Genomic DNA, 20,058 nt, shown 5'->3' with positions numbered 1-20,058 from the left:
GATCCCTAGATGTAAACACTACCACTGTATCCCAAAATGTAAACACTACCACTATAACCCTAGATGTAAACACTACCACTGTATCCCAAGATGTAAACACTACCGCTGTATCCCTAGATGTAAACACTACCACTGTAACCCTAGATGTAAACACTACCACTGTATCCCAAGATGTAAACACTACCACTGCATCCCTAGATGTAAACACTACCCTTGCATCCCTAGATGTAAACACTACCACTGTATCCCAAGATGTAAACACTACCACTGCATCCCTAGATGTAAACACTACCACTGTATCCCTAGATGTACCCACTACCACTGCATCCCTAGATGTAAACACTACCACTGTATCCGTAGATGTAAACAATACCTCTGTATCCCTAGATGTAAACACTACAACTGTATCCCTAGATGTAAACACTACCACTGTATCCGTAGATGTAAACAGTACCTCTGTACCCCTAGATATAAACATTACCACGCCGTGCAGAAGTGTTCACTGAAACGATGCCCTATGTAAGATATAAGCCTTATGTTGCGCAGAACGCAGACATCCGTCACTTGGAGCCAACATGTAAGGACGTAGCAACGGCGAATAATGATTTATGACGAGTCGGAAGAATTATTTCTAAGACAAAGAGAACAATGAACATATAGCATTCGTAAGTTTATGCATAGATTCAATCATTTGTGCCAAAAGGAAAGTAAAAACCCCACACAATATTGATATTTTGTCTCTGAGTAGAGAAATGGCATTTCTGTCAAATTGCTGTATTCGATTATACAACTGCAGCTCTGTTGACTTTTAGAATGTTGTGTTAATGTTATTTATGTGCAATCTTTTTCACATTGACGACGATATTTTATTCAAAAATGTATGACTTGAAAGATTGTGTGGGTGATATTGGGAAATATTCAGTTGTTGAAATGTCACATATTCCTTGGAGAGATCGTATGGTATCTTGCATGAATAACAAAACATTTGAACTGCGTACATCAACGCCTCATCTCGATAACACGCTGTCGGAAAGGAGCACGATAAACCATAAACATGATAAGTAAATGACTTATGTGTCGGAATACGGAATGATAGTTGCACAGTGTTGGTCATTAGGATCATGTCTTCAATTTTCGTTTTGGTCCTAGTTTATATATCCTGTAGTATTTGAGGGTGATGGGATCCTAATGGGCAACGATGCCCGTCTGTGCCAAAACACAGAGGGTCTCCACCTTAAAATCAGCTTGTGGGGCTACTTTGAGGAACATTGTGGACCTACCATCGTCAGTGGAAGAGATAAATAAGTGGATATTGATTATCATCAGAAATGGCTTGTGATATCGGTCTTTATTATATGGGAAAATAGAATTGGAGTTACATATCAGTGTATGGGTAAATAGAACGCATATGTACAATCATGTCAGTTCTCAGTGTATGGTAAACAGAGACGGTTAACCATGTCAGTTCACAGTGTATGGTAAACAGATGAACAATCATGTCAGTTCTCAGTGTATGGTAAAGACATGGACAATCATGTCAAGTCTCATTGTATGGTAAACAGATGAACAATCATGTCAGTTCTCAGTGTATGGTAAACACATGCGCAATCATGTCAGTTCTCAGTGTATGGTAAACAGATGAACAATCATCTCAGTTCTCTGTGTATGGTAAACAGATGAACAATCATGTCAGTTCTCTGTGTATGGTAAACATATGAACAATCATGACAGTTATCAGTGTATGGGAAACAGATGCACAATCATGTCAGTTCTCTGTGTATGGTAAACAGATGGACAATCATGCCAGTTCTCAGTGTATGGTAAACAGAGACGGTCAACCATGTCAGTTCTCAGTTTACGGTAAACAGAGACGGTCAGCCATGTCAGTTCACAGTGTAAAAAGATTGACAATCATGTCACTTCACAGTGTACAGTAAACACATGGACAATCATGTCACTTCTCTGTATATGGTAAACACATGGACAATCATGTCACTTCTCTGTGTATGGTAAACAGAGATGGGCAATCATGTCACTTCTCTGTGTATGGTAAACAAATGAACAATCAGGTCAGTTCACAGTGTATGGTAAACAGAGATGGACAATCATGTCACTTCTCTGTGTTTGGTAAACAGAGATGGACAATCATGTCATTTCTCTGGGTATGGTAAACACATGGACAATCTGGTCAGTTCTCTGTGTATGGTAAACAGAGATGGACAATCATGTCACTTCTCTGTGTATGGTAAACACATGGACAATCTGGTCAGTTCTCTGTGTATGGTAAACAGAGATGGACAATCATGTCACTTCTCTGTGTATGGTAAACACATGGACAATCTGGTCAGTTCTCTGTGTATGGTAAACAGAGATGGACAATCATGTCACTTCTCTGTGTATGGTAAACACATGGACAATCTGGTCAGTTCTCTGTGTATGGTAAACAGAGATAGACAATCATGTCACTTCTCTGTGTATGGTAAACACATGGACAAATCTGGTCAGTTCTCTGTGTATGGTAAACAGAGATGGACAATCATGTCAGTTCTCAGTGTATGGTAAACAGAGATAGACAATCATGTCACTTCTATCAGTGTATGGAAAACAGAGATGGACAATCATGTCACTTCTTTGTGTATGGTAAACAGATGAACAATCAGGTCAGTTCACAGTGTATGGTAAACAGAGATGGACAATCATGTCACTTCTCAGTGTATGGTAAACAGAGATAGACAATCATGTCAGTTCTCAGTGTATGGTAAACAGAGATGGACAATCATGTCACTTCTCTGTGTATGGTAAACAGAGATAGACGATCATGTCACTTCTCTGTGTATGGTAAGCAGAGATGGACAATTATGTCAGTTCTCTGTGTATGGTAAACAGAGATAGACAATCATGTCACTTCTCTGTGTATGGTAAAGAGAGATGGGCAATCATGTCACTTCTCACTGTATGGTAAACAGAGATGCACAACCATGTAATTTCCCTGTGTATGGTAAACAGAGATGGACAATCATGTCCCTTCTCAGTGTATGGTAAACACATGGACAATCATGTCACTTCTCTGTGTATGGTAAACAGAGATGGACAATCATGTCACTTCTTTGTGTATGGTAAACAGAGATGGACAATCATGTCACTTCTTTTTGTATGGTAAACAGATGAACAATCAGGTCAGTTCACAGTGTATGGTAAACAGAGATGGACAATCATGTCACTTCTCAGTGTATGGTAAACAGAGATAGACAATCATGTCACTTCTCTGTGTATGGTAAGCAGGGATAGACAATCATGTCACTTCTCAGTGTATGGTAAAGAGAGATGGGCAATCATGTCACTTCTCTGTGTATGGTAAACAGAGATAGACAATCATGTCACTTCTCTGTGTATGGTAAGCAGAGATAGACAATCATGTCACTTCTCAGTGTATGGTAAAGAGAGATGGGCAATCATGTCACTTCTCACTGTATGGTAAACAGAGATGGACAACCATGTAATTTCCCTGTGTATGGTAAACAGAGATGGACAATCATGTCACTTCTCAGTGTATGGTAAACACATGGACAATCATGTCACTTCTCTGTGTATGGTAAACAGAGATGGACAATCATGTAATTTCCCTGTGTATGGCAAACAGAGATGGACAATCATGTCACTTCTCTGTGTATGGTAAACAGAGATGGACAATCATGCCACTTCTCTGTGTATGATAAACACATGGACAATCATGTCACTTCTCTGTGTATGGCAAGCAGAGATGGACAATCATGCCACTTCTCTGTGTATGGTAAGCAGAGATGGACAATCATGCAACTTCTCTGTGTATGGTAAGCAGAGATGGACAATCATGCCACTTCTCTGTGTAAACTGACCAGCAAAAAATAATGAAAATGAAAACATTTCAAATTTGATTAACTGTTCGGTGGAACTATTAGGGCCATTCTCATACATTTACAGTTTCTACAAATGCTTTACGAGTACAAGCAACATTACAAGAGTTGTGTTAATAATGGTGTTTAGAAACAGGCACGCAGGTTTAGGCCTACATCAACTCTTAAAAGAATAATATAGTATGACCAGAAATTATTGAGAATTTAAGGAATATGTTTACTTGGATTTCTAGTATAAACAACCTTGACCAGCTATCAAGTGCTTGGTTTCATTCAAGAGACAACTCCGTTAATCCTTTTTCATTACTTTGTGAAGAGTTATTCCCCTTTGTTTACTTGCTAGCAGACGACATTTTCAGTGATCATCAGTGATTTAGAGAAGAGGAAGTGATTTCAAGTAGAACAGGCATCCCTTTCTCCACTGTTTATCGTGTTTTGAAAAATATTGCGAATGGATATGGCATTGAGCACCAGGGAGGCGCAGGTAGGCCAGGAAAATTGACTGTCGGTGACAGGAGGCGGCTTGGTATTCTTGTTTCTAAAAACAAACGAAGGAGTTTAGAAAACTTAAGGCTGGATATGATTGATAGAGAAACTGTGGCTGTCTGTAAGGAGACAATTAGAACTGAGCTGCATGCATGGGTTGGCAGAAAAGTCGAGGAATTCCATCACCGATCATGAAACCTGAACAAAAGGTTGAACTGGTGCTTACAGCATATAATTTTAACTGGGACAATGTGATTTCTCAGATGAAAGTTCTGTGTGGCTGTTTCCTAATACACTGAAATTCGGGACCAAACAAACTGAAAAATCTTTGTTTTAGCGCCCAAAGTACAGTCCGAAATTTAACGTGTGGGGTGGCATATCTGTGTTAGGGGCAACGCCCCTCTGTGTATTTGAAGGGAATATGAACAGTGAAGCGGTACACAGATATTCATAAAATATGACATTATTAGATTGGCCAAGCTATAGCCCTGACCTAAATCCAATAGAAAATGTTTGGGGACTTATGAAGGAAAGTGTCAATAAGAAAAATCTGACAAATATTGCTGAAATGAAAGAAGAGGTGGTCCGATATTGGGACAGCATGGACCACGACTTTCTAACTTCTTTGATCAGTAGTATGCCCCGCCGCATTGAAGCCTGCATTGCTGCCCATGGTGACTTGACAAAATAGTAATGAGTGAACAAAATAACAAATTTACAATCTTTAAATTCTCAATAATTTCTGGTTGTACTGTAACAGCCCCAGACAGACACTGAATAAAGCGCAGTTACCATGACCGCTGCATGTAAGCTGATCCAACACAAAGCTATATCTACTGCAAGGTATGGGACATGCTCCATAATGTCATCAAATATCTCGTGAATACCTGGACTTTCGTCAGTTTAAGGATATCAGGTGGATATGGAGGCACCCAGTGAACGTATCTGTGCATGTTATGCATGCTGTGTTACGTCTGGTTAATGTTCTTTGCCTCATTTCAGTACAGGATTGTGTTGAACATTCCTCATCTCCGTGTCTAGCTATGCAAAGGGGACATTCAAAACCTTTTACGATAGTCTGCGATTCAAATGTATGACTTACGACAGTGTTCCATTTCTCTGTTGTAGTGTGCCAGGCCTTCGTTTTCAGTCACGGTTCAGGCCACAGAGGTATGAGTGCTGGTATCATGGTTGGTGCGTTCAGTACGGGATACAATCCAAAAGCACGCCCATGTGTAGTTCTGATACGTAGTTATGTGTGCTCATGTCTATGCCAGTTTCGCAAAGCTGTCTTACAGCAACTGACGTTACGTCAACGTTACTGCAAAGGTGTTAGGTGTTAAAGTTAACTGGTTTAACTAGAATCTTGGTCCAAATCCACAACTTTGTCTTTGCGCCACGATGGTTGAAGTTCACATACTTTAACTAGTCAAACGAGACCCTGGTGTAACATCTTGTACAAACTGTGTCGATAGTACAGCGCGTTCCAATGTACAACAGTAAAATGATGTCTTATCTGGACTTTTGAAACAAACAAGCATATAATTTTTTGAAAACAAATCAAGTGAGACAACATCCTCCAGGAAACACACTGCTTGCTGAGGTCAAATACAAGCGACAAAAGCATTTCCATCATCATTAGTTGTCTCTAATAGGGGCAGAATACATTGGACGATTCCGACCACATCATAAGCATTTGTTAATGCATCACTATCAAAACCTGCTACCAGGTGTCCGTAAAGAGTTACGGTATCCTCTTATTTGATAGTACCATTGATATTTTGATCACGCTCGCACTTTAACCTATGGCTTTAGGAAAACGTTGTATTCTACAGTAATTGACATGTAATCCTCACTCAGTGTCGTGCCAATCTAATTCCATTGTTTAATTTCCTTTTCTTCTGACACAATCGATAGTGGTACGGGCATTTTACTCCTAAATCACTGTTTCTGGTTACAGCGTCATCAGGAACAACATGCCGCGCTTGACAGAGATTGATTTACAACGTGGGCAATGTGTCAGCTTGACCAAACATGCCCGCTCCTGGAATTCCATAACACGTTGTGCTTAAGGTACTCTGACAACAGATGCTCGAGAAACATTGATGCTTCAAAACAGAAATGATACTTCCTCACCTTTCAGAAGCATTGGAGGTGCAAGTGTTCTCAAGTATTCGTTTGTGTTGTACTGGGTCCCAAACTTCATTGTTTGGGGGACATGATCCTCTGAACGTGATGTCCATACATTAATCAATTTTGTTGAACTTTGACATTTTGATGTCTTTTCAGTGGCAAGTTGTACGTAGATGTCCAAGATAGTTTTATGGATTAAAATTCTTTTCTATTGATGATATATTTCTTTTTTTATGTTCACCTGGTGAAGGGACCTGGAATGGTCCCGAAACGTCGTGAGGGAAATAAAAATGAAGTTTAATCCTCAAAATATCTTGGACATTTGACATTTTGGTTCTGTTTCCCTCATTATGACTGACAATTGTGGCTCTCATACGTAAACCTGAGATGGATCATTGACGACATCATATCGAATCTGATGCAAAGACAAAGCAGCCTTCATAAACACAAAGAGATGTAACATCCCAGCTTTAAAAAACACTGAGATTAGCCAGTTTAGAGAATTATAAAACATTTCCCTGTTACGGCAATCAGGGGAGAACACGATGTAATACAGATGTCTGACGTAGTTGACACCGACAAGGACGGGTATGGTGCTAACAAAGCTAAAACCAAGACAGGCGCGAATGGGATTCGAAACTAGAACCACAGGTTACTGGTGCACCAAGGGCCGCAACTCTGCACTGCGTAGTGCTGTGCCTTAGACGACGTGGACGATATTTGTGTCCCTTCGTCACACCAGGATACGCTTACCGTTGGTTCAAATCCACGGCTTGTCTGGATTATGGTTCCAGGTCTGTCAACATGGTAATAAATATCACCTATCTAGGTTACGTGACACGGTCCTTCCTAAAGAAACACACACACTTTGGAATAACTCTGATATTGTTCCACGCTGTGTGAAGTCCAAAATAAATCAATAATTGTTCATTTTGACCAGTCGTATTGACCAGCTGACCAATCGTATTCTACCTTGTCTAACTACCCAGATACATCATATGACGGACTATTTTAAAAGCATGTAAAGAGCAATCCTGTTTTAAACAACAATGTGTCTATGGCAAAGAATACTATTTTGAGTCAGAGCAAATGAGTAAAACCGAACAGGTAATGTTTTACCTGAATATCCGAGAATCTTAAATAAAGAGTTTTAGAAAAATGAGAATTTACGAGATTACTTCAGGCTACTGCAGGCACTACGAACAAACCGAGACAAATAGCGCATGTCTGGTCGATCTGCGCATGTCTGGTCGATCTGTGATAGCATCAGAAAGGATGAGGCATGTTGTTGTAGACTACGAGGGGTCTACTGCCGTCACTCACGATGGGTTTAGTCTGGTATCCTTGGCATTGGATAATTAGCTGGCTACATATGATTAATGCCCGTGGCAACAAGTGCAGCTCCTGGTTAGACCTTCAGCTGTCGAGAAGGAGAAAGAATAGTATTTCAGATTAATGTGGTGTCATTACACACTGAAAGAGATCGTGTGGGCATGTAGAAGAAGGCCGGACTAATTTGCAATGATTTTGAAACAGTTTCAAGTATCGTGGAACCGAAGATACAGTAATACTGAGTGATAAGGAGCCGTGAGATGGTGACATCCTTCAGAGTGAGTGAGTCACTTGGGTTTTACGTCGCTTTAAGTAATAATCCAACAACATGAGTGAGTGAGTGAGTTGGGTTTTACGCCGCTTTTAGCAATATTCCAGCAATATCACGGCGGGGGGACACCAGAAAAGGGGTTCACACATTGTACCCATGTAGGGAATCGAACGCAGGTCGTCGGCGTGACGAACAAACGCCTTAACCACTAGGCTAACCCACCGCCCCTCCAAAAACATGACGTCCGGGGACACCAGAAATGGCCTTCACACATTGTAATACTATCCATTAATTGGGAATCTAAACAGGGGAGTCGAACCTGGGTCTTCCGCGTTACCAGCGAACGCTGTAACCACTGAGCTACCCCACCCATCCACATCCCTTTCGAAACGAACGCAGGGTGCGAGTGAGTCAAGGGTACTTACTGCAATAGAACGGGGAAATAATACCCCAGATAATCGTAGATTATACAGCTGATGCCTTCTCTTGTAATCATGTATATTATTACACCCATGAGTATTTTCGTTGTTTGGTGTATGGCATCCATAGCACATGTGCAGGAAGTGAAGCATAACAGCTTCAATAGGCGATATACCCGACACCAGTGACTCGACCAACCATTGACACTAGGTGCCCGAGTGAAATATGACACCCGCGGTATGAAACCGTGACACGATGACCCCTGTCATACGTGTTGTGATGGTTACTACATCTCCAGTGTTGGTAATCCCTGTTTGTTCGTACACTACTTTATACACTGCCATTATCCACCAGTGATCGGACGAGCTCTGTAACCTTGTTTCATGTGTGAATGGCAAGCCGAGTTCATAGTAACTTATTAAAAGCATGTCATACCCTTGAAATGACATACAGCCTGACATGGTGACATTACCTACACGGTGCATGTATGTCATCATGCCACGGTCTGGTCGCCGTTTAATTCCGTCATCTTGAATGATGTTGAGGGCAGATCTCTGATGATGACAGAGAGAGATGATGGATTGAGCGGATTCATAACGAATTTCGAAAAACTATCTTCACTCGCAGAATTAATAGGAGCTTCACATTTTCCTGATGTATCGTGTAATAGAGATGTGTCTGAGATATTAGATATCGCCATTGCAAGCTGCATGTATAGTCCACGTTGACATTAGCCCGTCAACACGCAGCCAGATTAGCTTTCGAAGGAACTACCAACTAGCCTTGACACAAGACAAGACTGAACGGCAATGGGTCATCTTGTACAGTGACTCGTTGTATTCTTCGGGTGTGACGAATGTTGTGTCGACCACCTACCTGGTTGTGTCAACCCACCCCAGTCCACTGTTATGTATATATGACAGTATAGGTCACATGTACCATCGGTTGTGTGGACCACCTATATGGTTGTGTCACCCCGCCCACTGCCATGTGTATATGACAGTGATGTAGGTCACTTGTATTAGCCGTTGTATGGACCACCTATATGGTTGTGTCACCCCGCCCACTGCCATGTGTATGACAGTGATGTAGGTCACTTGTATTAGCCGTTGTATGGACCACCTATATGGTTGTGTCACCCCGCCCACTGCTATGTGTATATGACAGTGATGTAGGTCACTTGTACCAGCCGTTGTATGGACCACCTATATGGTTGTGTCACCCCGCCCACTGGCATGTGTATGACAGTGATGAAGGTCACCTGTACCAGCGGTTGTGTGGACCACCTATATGGTTGTGTCACCCCGCCCACTGCTATGTGCATGACAGTGATGTAGGTCACTTGTACCAGCGGTTGTATGGACCACCTATATGGTTGTGTCACCCCGCCCACTGCTATGTGCATGACAGTGATGAAGGTCACTTGTACCAGCGGTTGTATACCACCTACGTGGCTGGATCACCCCGCCCACTGCTAATGCATGACATATTTTAACGGTTCTACAATTTTCAGAACGTTGAGATTATACTACCGTGGTTTGTGCATGACAGTGATGAAGATATGGTCCTGTGCATAAGTCACAAATTTTCAGCTGAAATGAGTGCATAGTGAGCTGAAATGTGAGTTAATATTTTAACGTCACATCGGCAATATCTCAGCCATATCGTGACGAACAGCTGAAAAGGAGTAACGTTGGAATTGGTCACATAGACTGACTGACTGAGTGAGTGAGGGCGCTAACCCTGACCTCGTCCCCAAATTGCCAGCCACGTCAGAAACTAGAAAACAGGAAGGGTAGAAGACTGATTCTGAATGCGTTACCGAGTGTTCCATTATAGAGTGAGTGAGTTGAGTGAGTTTGGTTTTACGCCGCTTTTAGCAATATTCCAGCAACATCACGGCGGGGACACCAGAAATGGGCTTCACACATTGCTGTACCCATGTGGGGATTCGAACCGGGTCTTCAGCGTGACGAGCCAACGCTTTAAATCCATTAGGCTACCCCACCGCCCCGGTCACATAGAGTCCTTGGAAGGGTGAATTACTAGGATTTCAATCCCGTCCTGTGACGTGTATCGCCTCACCTCAGGCAGATGAGCTTGTTCAAATTGCCTCTGTTCACCCAGCAGTGAATGGGTACCTGGTGGGATAAGATGGCCATTAGGCTGTTAATCTTCTAGCGCCTTGCAGACAGTATTATATATTTACTCCAAAGAAGTTCAGGAGCACCCGAACCATTCATAACAGATTAACTATAGATATTAGAAAATATCGATGTTCTTAACTTCATTTGTACAGTATAGTTGTATTATTGCTTGCGTGGCGTCAAACATCATTTACTCATCAAGAATGAGAGCTTCGCCGCGCTGTTGTTTGTGGAATCAAAGGCAAAATAATCAAATCGGTCATTTGATCATTAACACGATTATTGAGGACTTGATGCTCTGAAATATAATTATTCCAGACGAGAGCGTAAAACCCCATTCCCACACTCAACTTTACAGCAAGGCTACTGAGTTCGGTCTCTACTACGATAACCTCTTCCAGCAATGGAATACGTATTAACACGAATTGATGCGCAACACTTAATGTGAGATTCTACTATCACCAATCCGACTAAATGTTCCTAATTTCACACTAGGCTGTTATTTTCAATCCTTGCCGTCCACAACTTCAGCAAAACCCGCCGGTTACAGCACTGGGCAAGATCAATACAAATTTGTTTAGCCAGATTCAATTAACATCGACGTAGAAAAGCCAGCATAACACACATCCCTGGTCAGGGCTGGGGAATCCAAGTGATCAGCCCAGTTCATGGGGTGCTGGAATCCTAATTTGGTCGAGCTGTATCAAAGTGTATTTCGTTCAAAGGAATAATTCCGTGAGAAGTCTGTACCTACTGCGAGGATCAACTGTTAGACTGGATACAGGTTTTCTCGAGATGTACCAAAACATGCTGCCAGGCGGGCTCCTCGTAATAAATAGCCACGAGAAATTTTGAGTTGATCGTTCGCTGGAAAGATGCGCTAGTCGATAAATACTGTAGGGGACTCGGTAACTTTATCTGATAAGAAGTGTGTAATTTCTTCACTGGTTCTATTACAGATGGCCGACTTCAGACGTTGGGCTGTAGATCTACAGAAACCACCTCATCTTTGCGTTTTTAAACCCAGTTCTTCCATCAGTGTTAGAAGCCAAGCGAGTGGCGTCATCCCTCACCAGTCAATAGACTGTTCCGTCAATTTACGTCAGAGCTCCTGAACTTCTGGAGGATCAAATGGTTGCTCGTCTCTAAACATAAGGTGGCGATTGGATGTTGAGAAGAGGGCAACTAGACACTTGTTTACATCCGATTGTACGGGGATCTGAAGCATTTACTAACTTGTGGACCTATCTAGGATATGTACAATAATGGTAAGTCAAATTCCATCATTCTGCACCAAAGCGTCATTCACCTTTACATCGTTTGTTTACAATTGAAATTCTCATTTTTGAGTTAATGTCCTCAGAAGTATCCGATTGTTCGATGCCATTACCAATGCCATTTAGAGCAGTCATACACTTTTGACAGGTTGTAGATACAAAGTTGATTCCTTGTAACTGGCTGGACAAAGTTTATGCCTTTCCACTAAAAGCAGATAGGTTCGTGTCTCATACACGAGTTCCTCTTGACCTGAGACGGCAGCAGCAGAGCTGTACTTCCGTGTTGAGGAGGGAGGGAAGATACACACTGTTGTTTTGTGTATAGTAGAGCTATAGAAAGCCAACAGAGATATATGCTGGCTCGAGGGTTGTGAGATCAGCTATCGCCTACTAACGTCCAACTGAAGAAGGGATAATTCCTCTGTTACTTCATTTGTAGGTGTAATGCTCTGTTGTCGGAGGCAAGCAGTTTCAAAAGCTCTTAACATTATGAATTCAGTATATGTGTGTCAGATAATGAGCTTTTTAACGCCATGACATTTTATATATGGGGCAAATAGTTTCATTTCATTTCGAAGTTAAAACATCGTGTATTTTACAACACCTATATTACTATCGTATGAAAGTGATCCATCCCATCTTGTATAGTACCAACGTGAACTCTCATATGAAACTAATTATCTCATCCGACGTCTTAAACGTTACAAGTGAAACCTAATTCCGTGGGCTGTTTGGAATGTTTTGTATTCTGTGCTCTCTGGGAGATGCTTGCTGACACCCGTGAAGGTACGGGTTGGAATGAACCTTCAGTAACCCATGCTTGTCGTAAGAGGCGACTGAAGGGATGCGGTGGTCAGGCTCGCTTGCTTGGTTGACACATGGCATGGGTTCCCAATTGCACAGGTTGATGCTCATACTGTTGATCACTGGATTGTCTGGTCCAGACCCGATTATTTACAGACCGCTGCCATATAGCTGGAATATTGCTGAGTGTGGCGTAAAACTAAACTCACTCACTCACTCACTCCATGCTTACTTACATGGTGTGGACCTTCAGTCGTCATCTTCTAGATGACCTCGTCCCGTTAGTGATGACCACCCAAATCACTAAACACATGGTGGATGTAAATAGTCTCTCGGAACATGTCCTCGGAACACGACTTCAAACTGGGATACTCCCTTTGAACTTACTGTTTCACCTCCTGAACTTTTTTGTAAACCTGTATCTATTTAAAGAATCTCCATGTTATTCAGCACCTCTCTGATGTGTGTGTGCCGACCTGTGTATCCATATGCATTTTCAGGTAGTGTTTCCGCAATGTCTACATGTTTCAGAGGTACATGTTTTAGACTTGTTTTGATACCATTTATGCGGTATTGATACCGCAAGTTGGCCTGCGGGTACATTGTCTATGAGTGCTGAAGTCTACACAACATATGTGTCTATGTAGGTAGTTTTCCATTGTGGGGTGGGTCAGTTGAGTGGTCACGGCCGCCAGTCCACGCTAATGGTCTGTGTTCGATCCTACCGGCAGGAGAGCCAGTGTTGCAGTGAACTCTTTGTTCTCATTTCTCATATAAAGGTCATTACGTTGGTGAAGGCAGATGTGACGATATAGTGTACACACAGGCTGAAGACTGGCCAAACAAACCAGTGGTTGATGTTATGAACAGCGTCACACATCCTGCCAGGGCAGTTACGGAGGTTCTTCATGGATGACTTTACGGCAAGGATAGGTGTTTCGGACCTCTTTCTCACCAGGGGCGGTGACGCAGTTGTTGTGTTAGGGCCAAATAACTTTAACCAGCTGACCATTTGTGAACAGGTAAAGATGAAATCATATGACATTTCAGTTGATTTTTTAACTTCTTTCATCAGTTATTTTCGTCTTCACAAGTAAAACGAATCTCCCGGGTTACTCATTGTTATGTTTTCGCCCAATCCATGGGACTGTGTTATACTTTGAGAGAGCTGTAAAACCGTTGAATGTTTACATTGGGTTGAGAATCCCATACAAGATCCGCTGTACAATCACATATATCTGAGAGCCATAACAGTGAAACACTATTATAAAATTTAGTAATTTATAACCACTATCATGGCGTTAGAGCACACTGATCACGTATGTGTCAAATATGACGACAGCCAGGTTACGTATAGCAAACAGCCATGCTGGTGTTTGTGACCTCGACCTTGGTCTTATCATTTTCTTCCTCATCACAGTTGATGGAGGTCTATTTATAGCTTCTGCTGGTTATATATAGCATGACTTGAGGGAATCTCCGTGTGTAAGGTGATAGCGGACATGGCTAAGGCGAGCCGGCAAACAGGCAACCGACAGGACACTACCCTCGGGCCGTAGAGACTAAAATATCATCGAATGTGTTTTAATGTTGGAAGAAACTGATTTTCATTAACTTAATTTCGTTTGACAATATCGAACTGGATATTAAGTAGTTTAATCACTGTCGGAAGTATCTACGTTGTCAAAGTTGATCGATATTCGTTGATCCAAGGCGCCTGACGTGGCTGTCAGGTAGTTTAGACGAATACTGATAAGCTGGACATATAGACACAACGACGTCATGTGACTAGTGACGTCACAATGCTACGTCACCCGGGCCTAGATAGGTGGACGCAAAGTTTGAAATCGTTTAACTTCACCTGTTTATTTTCACGAACAACAATTTCAGTCTGAATTCTAATTACATAACATTTTTCACTTTTAAAACTGGAAATGTATCTTGCATATCTGGTTTGCAAATGTTGCGGCCGTGAAATTGTTGGAATAACACTTGAAGCTGCGTTAAGCTTTACTTTCAAAATGGTAATCTTCCTGCAGGAAGCTAAAACAGTTTGAGAAAACAACCAGCGTCAAAGGATGGAAGATGGTGTCGCAGGGATCACATAGTGCAGGGACCATCTAAATATGCACGCTTTGACCTTTCATGGACACTTATAACTATTTAAATCACATATGTTTTTAATATTTTTGTACATCAACACTTTTCAGGTTTATTTTGGAATGAGTGAGTTAAAACTGACCATCACTTACACGTTCTGTCAGCTATAAAACGACTAGAAGTTTTATCATTACCTCTGATAACATACATTATGCTATATGTTTCCTCCAGGGTTATGAAGAAGGGCAGGAGTAGACTCAGAAAAAAAAGGGCACTTTAAAATTCAAAAGGGCATTCAGCGAACAAAAAAGCACAACAATTAAGGGTTCAGTAATTTACTGTGGCTGACATCATTTGGGTCTGTTTGGCATGCTTTGATGTAAGTTCATAAATTTATTCGTTCATATTCTCCTTTTCTTTCATGCCAAGAACTTGGCCACACACTTCCTCAAGTCAACGTCAGTAGAAGAATTAGCATTCATGCTGACCATAAGTAGCTTGGTGCAGTTATTTACTTTCAGCCTGTTCCTATGGTCTGTCACAATGAGTTTCACCCTGGAGAAGACTCTCTCAACCTCTGATGTAGATAGGATCACAGTAGCATGGATACTCAGGAGCTTCACAATGTTTGGGTAGAGGTCTCCCAGTTTGGGCTTGAGGCTTGTCAGTGTCTTCAGGATGGTGGATGGTGAACTTCCTCAGCAAACAGTTCCTTGACCTGACTCCACTCAAGCTGTGTTTTTCAATGGACACAGCATCATCCTTTTCAAGTTTGACTGCTTCCTGGTGCATTTGAGAGTTCTCATGCAAAGTAATTTTGTCCAGTCTTACAGTTTGACATCCAACTTGTGTCCAAAACCATGGATCCATTTCGTCCTTTCATATTCCACTTAGTGCAAACAGAACAAAACATCATGCAGCTTGCTTCACCCTCCTCGTTTGCATCCTCAACGTATTTCAGCCAGGGGCGACCTTTGTTTCCACTTGGTATCGAAGACAAGCTTGTGACCTGCATCTTTCTTCTTCGAGTTGTTTGAGGAGCTGGGCCACTGGATGACAACCGCTTGTCAATGTCATAGCTAACAAGTTCTGAATCTTCTACATCGGTCTGAAATACACATACAAGTCAGTTTTATTTCCAGACAAAATTTATTGTATTTTGTAAATTGGTAATAAGAAAACATCCTTTGAATATTAAGAAAATAAGAATAGTAAAAATACCTTGTACTAATGAAAGTACTTTTCACACACAGAAAAAACATTTCAGTTGAGGATAAATTTAAAATATCAGATAAATATACACAAAAGTTTGGAACAATTATTTTATAATTTTGAAAATCTTTAAGACTAGATATGGAGACAGGTAAAAAACAGTCTTTGTTCATTGCAGACACCATATCCACCACACAATCTACTAACTTCAAATTAAGTATATATAGAAAAATTAATGTAGTATTTCTACCGATATTTTAGAATATGAAAACTACATGTATGCAGTGCAAAAAATATACTTAGATACGTTCAGAAATAGACATATTTGATGGGGCTTCGATTCCTGTATCTATTTCGTGTGGAATTATTACTCCGGTAATTCATGTACATTTACAAAGAGTAAATAGAATAAACCCAGTGCAAATATTAACTATAGCAAACGAGAGGGTTTTGTGTATATCTAGAAAATCGAAATGAAAAAATACGTGCTTCCGAAAAGATTTCTTTCAGAGCGAGGTCGACTGAACAGGGAGAAATTAAAAGTAAAAAAAACAACATATTAGAATCTATTCACAATCGTAATATTAGAGAGGATAATAATCACCGGTGTGTTGTAAATACTTGAGACAAGAATTGGAAAAGGAAAAGGAAAAGAAAAACTTCGAATAATCTGAAGTGATCATGTCCGATATGGCTTCCCTTTGTTTCATCTCGTTTTTATTTTCTCCTCACAAAAAGAATAAAATAAGATATGGACGTAAAGTATTTACAGCAAAGATTCTTAAACATAACAGAGACAGAATGGGCTTGTTTAATTAGCTATAAAGAGATCACATGAACCTAGATTATTGCTGGAAATGTTTTCTAACTTTGCCGCTATCGGTTCAAAATGGCGGAAGTCATTGTCAAGTCGTACCTGTTTGGCGTGAAGAAATCCAGGAGTCGACGACACTTCCTTGCTTCAGCCTTCACAGCTTCTTCTCTTTTCCTCTTTGTTCTCTCTTTGGTTGGCATTGTGAATCAGAATGAAAATGAACAAAGCCAAAATCGCCATGACTTAAATAGGTAGTTTTATTGCACAACAAAAACATCCGGGAAGGAGTTAACTCCTGCCTTTGTTAAAATCCGGAAAATATTGGATTTTTCAAAGGGCAGATAATACAGTGATTCAAAAGGGCAAAACGCTAAATAAAAAGGGCAGGGCCGCTAAATAAAAAAGGGCAGGGCGCTGAATAAAAGGGCAGGGCGCTGAATAAAAGGGCAGGGCGCTGCGCGCCATACTGCCAAATATGCCTGGGGAAACACTAACATTATGCTATATCTTTCCTGAAACATCATCGGTTCTTAGCTCTTCTTGTGTAATCTATTTCCGTATCTGTTTGATGTTGAAGGGCTCGGTGGCTGCTGTAATGGCGTACAGTATCATAAACTAGATCATCAAAGCAGCCATTTTAAGTTGATGGTTCTTTTACAAGCCATACTATTTCCTGATCTTCCATTACGCTTGGATAGAGGATGTTTCAGCGTGTGTAACAACCACGCCAACACCCATGTTACACCTGTCTGCATAGTCACTGTCTGCAAATTTAAATTTGCCAGATATCAGATTTCAAATATAAACTGGTCGTTTTTACACCGAAAATCGCTTTGAAGAGTTAACGTCCCTTAAATGTGCAACATAAATGTGCACTAAATTTCTGATTAAAATTTTAAGATCGTCGCTAATAATCCAAAGGCGGTAGGATATCTTCGTGGGTAAAACGTACCCTCGTAGGGTCGGGTTTGATTCCCCACGTGGGTGTGACGCCCAGTTCCTTGCCCATATATCTCTGAGAGCGGCGTGAACCCATCCCACCATCAATACAATGCGAGAGACCACCTCCGTGGTGTGGTGGTTAGAGCGTCCGCCCGGAGAGCGGAAGGTCGCGGTTTCGATCCCCGACCGCGTCATACCAAAAGATGTTAAAATATGGTACTTGTTGGTCCCTGCCTGGCGCTCGGCATTAATGGGTACAACAAGGACTGGTCGGCTCGGAGTCAGTATAATGTGTCTGAGTGGGGTATTCATGCTTCACTGCGGCATGGTATCTCAGTGGGCTAGCACTATAAAACCAGCTTAAGTCTGGGCTAGTACAAGCAGCCGCACATACACATACACACGCATGCACGTCGTCATATGAGCAAAATATTCTCAAGCACGACGTTTAACCCAATTTCACCTCACCTCACCTCAATACAATGCGAGAAGGTCAGAGGGTCTCGGTATGATTCTGATTTTACTAAAGCCACGTTTTATCCCTGTTAACTTCAAATTTGCAGGTAGTGGATAATCCATGTATACATGACGTGTCTATTTCCGTTGTTTATGGGTTCGAGTAGAACAGATCGGAAGGATAATCTGGAGGGTAATGCGGTTGCTTGTCACGCCGAAGTGTCGGGTTCGATTCCCAGGAGTTTCATATGTGAAGACCGTAACTGGTGCCCCCGGTAGGGTGTTAGGAGATGTTTGAACACAAGACATCCTGACTACATGATGTCGAGTCAAGATATTTCTTCTTGGTCTGTAAGCACCATAGGCTCAACCAAACTCTTGGTGGAACTTCTGGTTGCATGTTCTATAATGGAACGGGGCGGTGGGGTAGCCTGGTGGTTAAAGCGTTCGCTCGTCACGCCGAAGACCCGGGTTCGATTCCCCACATGGGTACAATGTGTGAAGCCCATTTCTGGTGTCCCCCGCCGTGATATTGCTGGAATATTGCTAAAAGCGGTGTAAAACCAAACTCACTCACTCACTCTATAATGGAACACTCGGTAACGCATTCAGAATCAGTCTTCTACCCTTCCTGTTTTCTAGTTTCTGACGTGGCTGGCAATTTGGGGGATGAGATCAGGGTTAGCATTGCCCTTAGTCAGCCCATCCTTGTATCAAGCGACCAACGAGATCGAGGATCAGACTGGCTGGATAGTTAATGAATGTTAAGGCAAGCTGGAGAATTAGTGAGTGAGGGGGTGAGTTGCGTTTTACACCGCTTTTAGCAATATTCCAGCAACCTCACGGCGAGAGACACCAGTAATGGGCTTCACACATTGTGCCCATGTGGGTAGGGCTTCAACGAGTCCATTTTCTTGGGCTCGAGTACTCGAGGGGCGAGACTCGACTCGGACCCGAGTACTCGAAATTCATACCTTTCAAGCAAACGATAACGTAACCGGCATCACGTGTTCCGTCACAAAGTGAACACTTACATCATTCCGACTATATCGTCGTGTGACTAACATTTCCTGTTGGTTAGAATCAGTATTTGGATGTTTACTTGCCAAATGTTGTATTTTATCATCGTACTGGTTGTACTGCCTGCATAACGCAGTGATATACCGCACAGGCGGCATTTGGTTATTTTTCTCTTTTCACTGTCCAGATCAAGATACGCCCATACATTTAATTTTTTATCGTACGTTCTCCATGTCTATTAAGATAGTTACCTAATCATTTTAAGAAGTGAAATCTCACACGATGCATAATATTTACTCTCATCTGCTGACTTGTAACAACTAATGCCATACAGCCACACCTTATGAGGGGTAAACTATTTAATCTAGGCGTTAATAAAAACATTATCAGATGGGTTAAAGAATTCAGGGTACATAGAACTCAGTATGTCAGTGCCAATAGCTATCAATCTTCTTTTCTCTCAACCTCTACTGGAGATCCACATGGCTGTGTTCCTTCATCCGTACTTTTCGTATTGTATACCAATGATTGTTACTTGTCAATAAATGACTTGTTTACTGTGAAATTCGCAGATGACGCCACTGTTACTGGCCTAATTTCTCATTCTGAACATTATTATCGTAATGACAGTTTTTTATCAAACCTTTATTCAAAGTGTGTTGAGCTACAATTTTCTATGTTGGTATGGGGTTCTGTCTGATCGCAACAAAAACAAATTTTTCAAAATGGTTAATACTGCCAGCAAAATTGC

At 41.5% G+C, this 20,058-nt stretch overlaps 1 protein-coding gene across 2 annotated transcripts in view; it reads left to right on the top strand.

Moving 5' to 3' along the window:
• Positions 1 to 11,824: 11,824 nt before the first annotated feature.
• The window catches only part of LOC124256097 (calmodulin-A-like), a 173,306-nt gene continuing 165,072 nt past the window's right edge, over positions 11,825 to 20,058 (top strand). The window contains exon 1 of one of the 2 annotated variants that reach the window (XM_046690034.1): positions 11,825 to 11,950. In XM_046690034.1, the coding sequence (XP_046545990.1) occupies positions 11,948 to 11,950 (3 nt within the window). In that variant the 5' untranslated portion in view covers positions 11,825 to 11,947. The remainder of the gene's footprint in view (positions 11,951 to 20,058) is intronic. The other variant, XM_046690029.1, reaches the window with a different exon arrangement.

This window comes from Haliotis rubra, unplaced genomic scaffold (assembly GCF_003918875.1).
Source record: "Haliotis rubra isolate DU_JTF1 unplaced genomic scaffold, ASM391887v1 Scf618, whole genome shotgun sequence".
Lineage (NCBI taxonomy): Eukaryota > Metazoa > Mollusca > Gastropoda > Lepetellida > Haliotidae > Haliotis > Haliotis rubra.
This window is presented reverse-complemented; position numbering and strand designations above follow the sequence as displayed.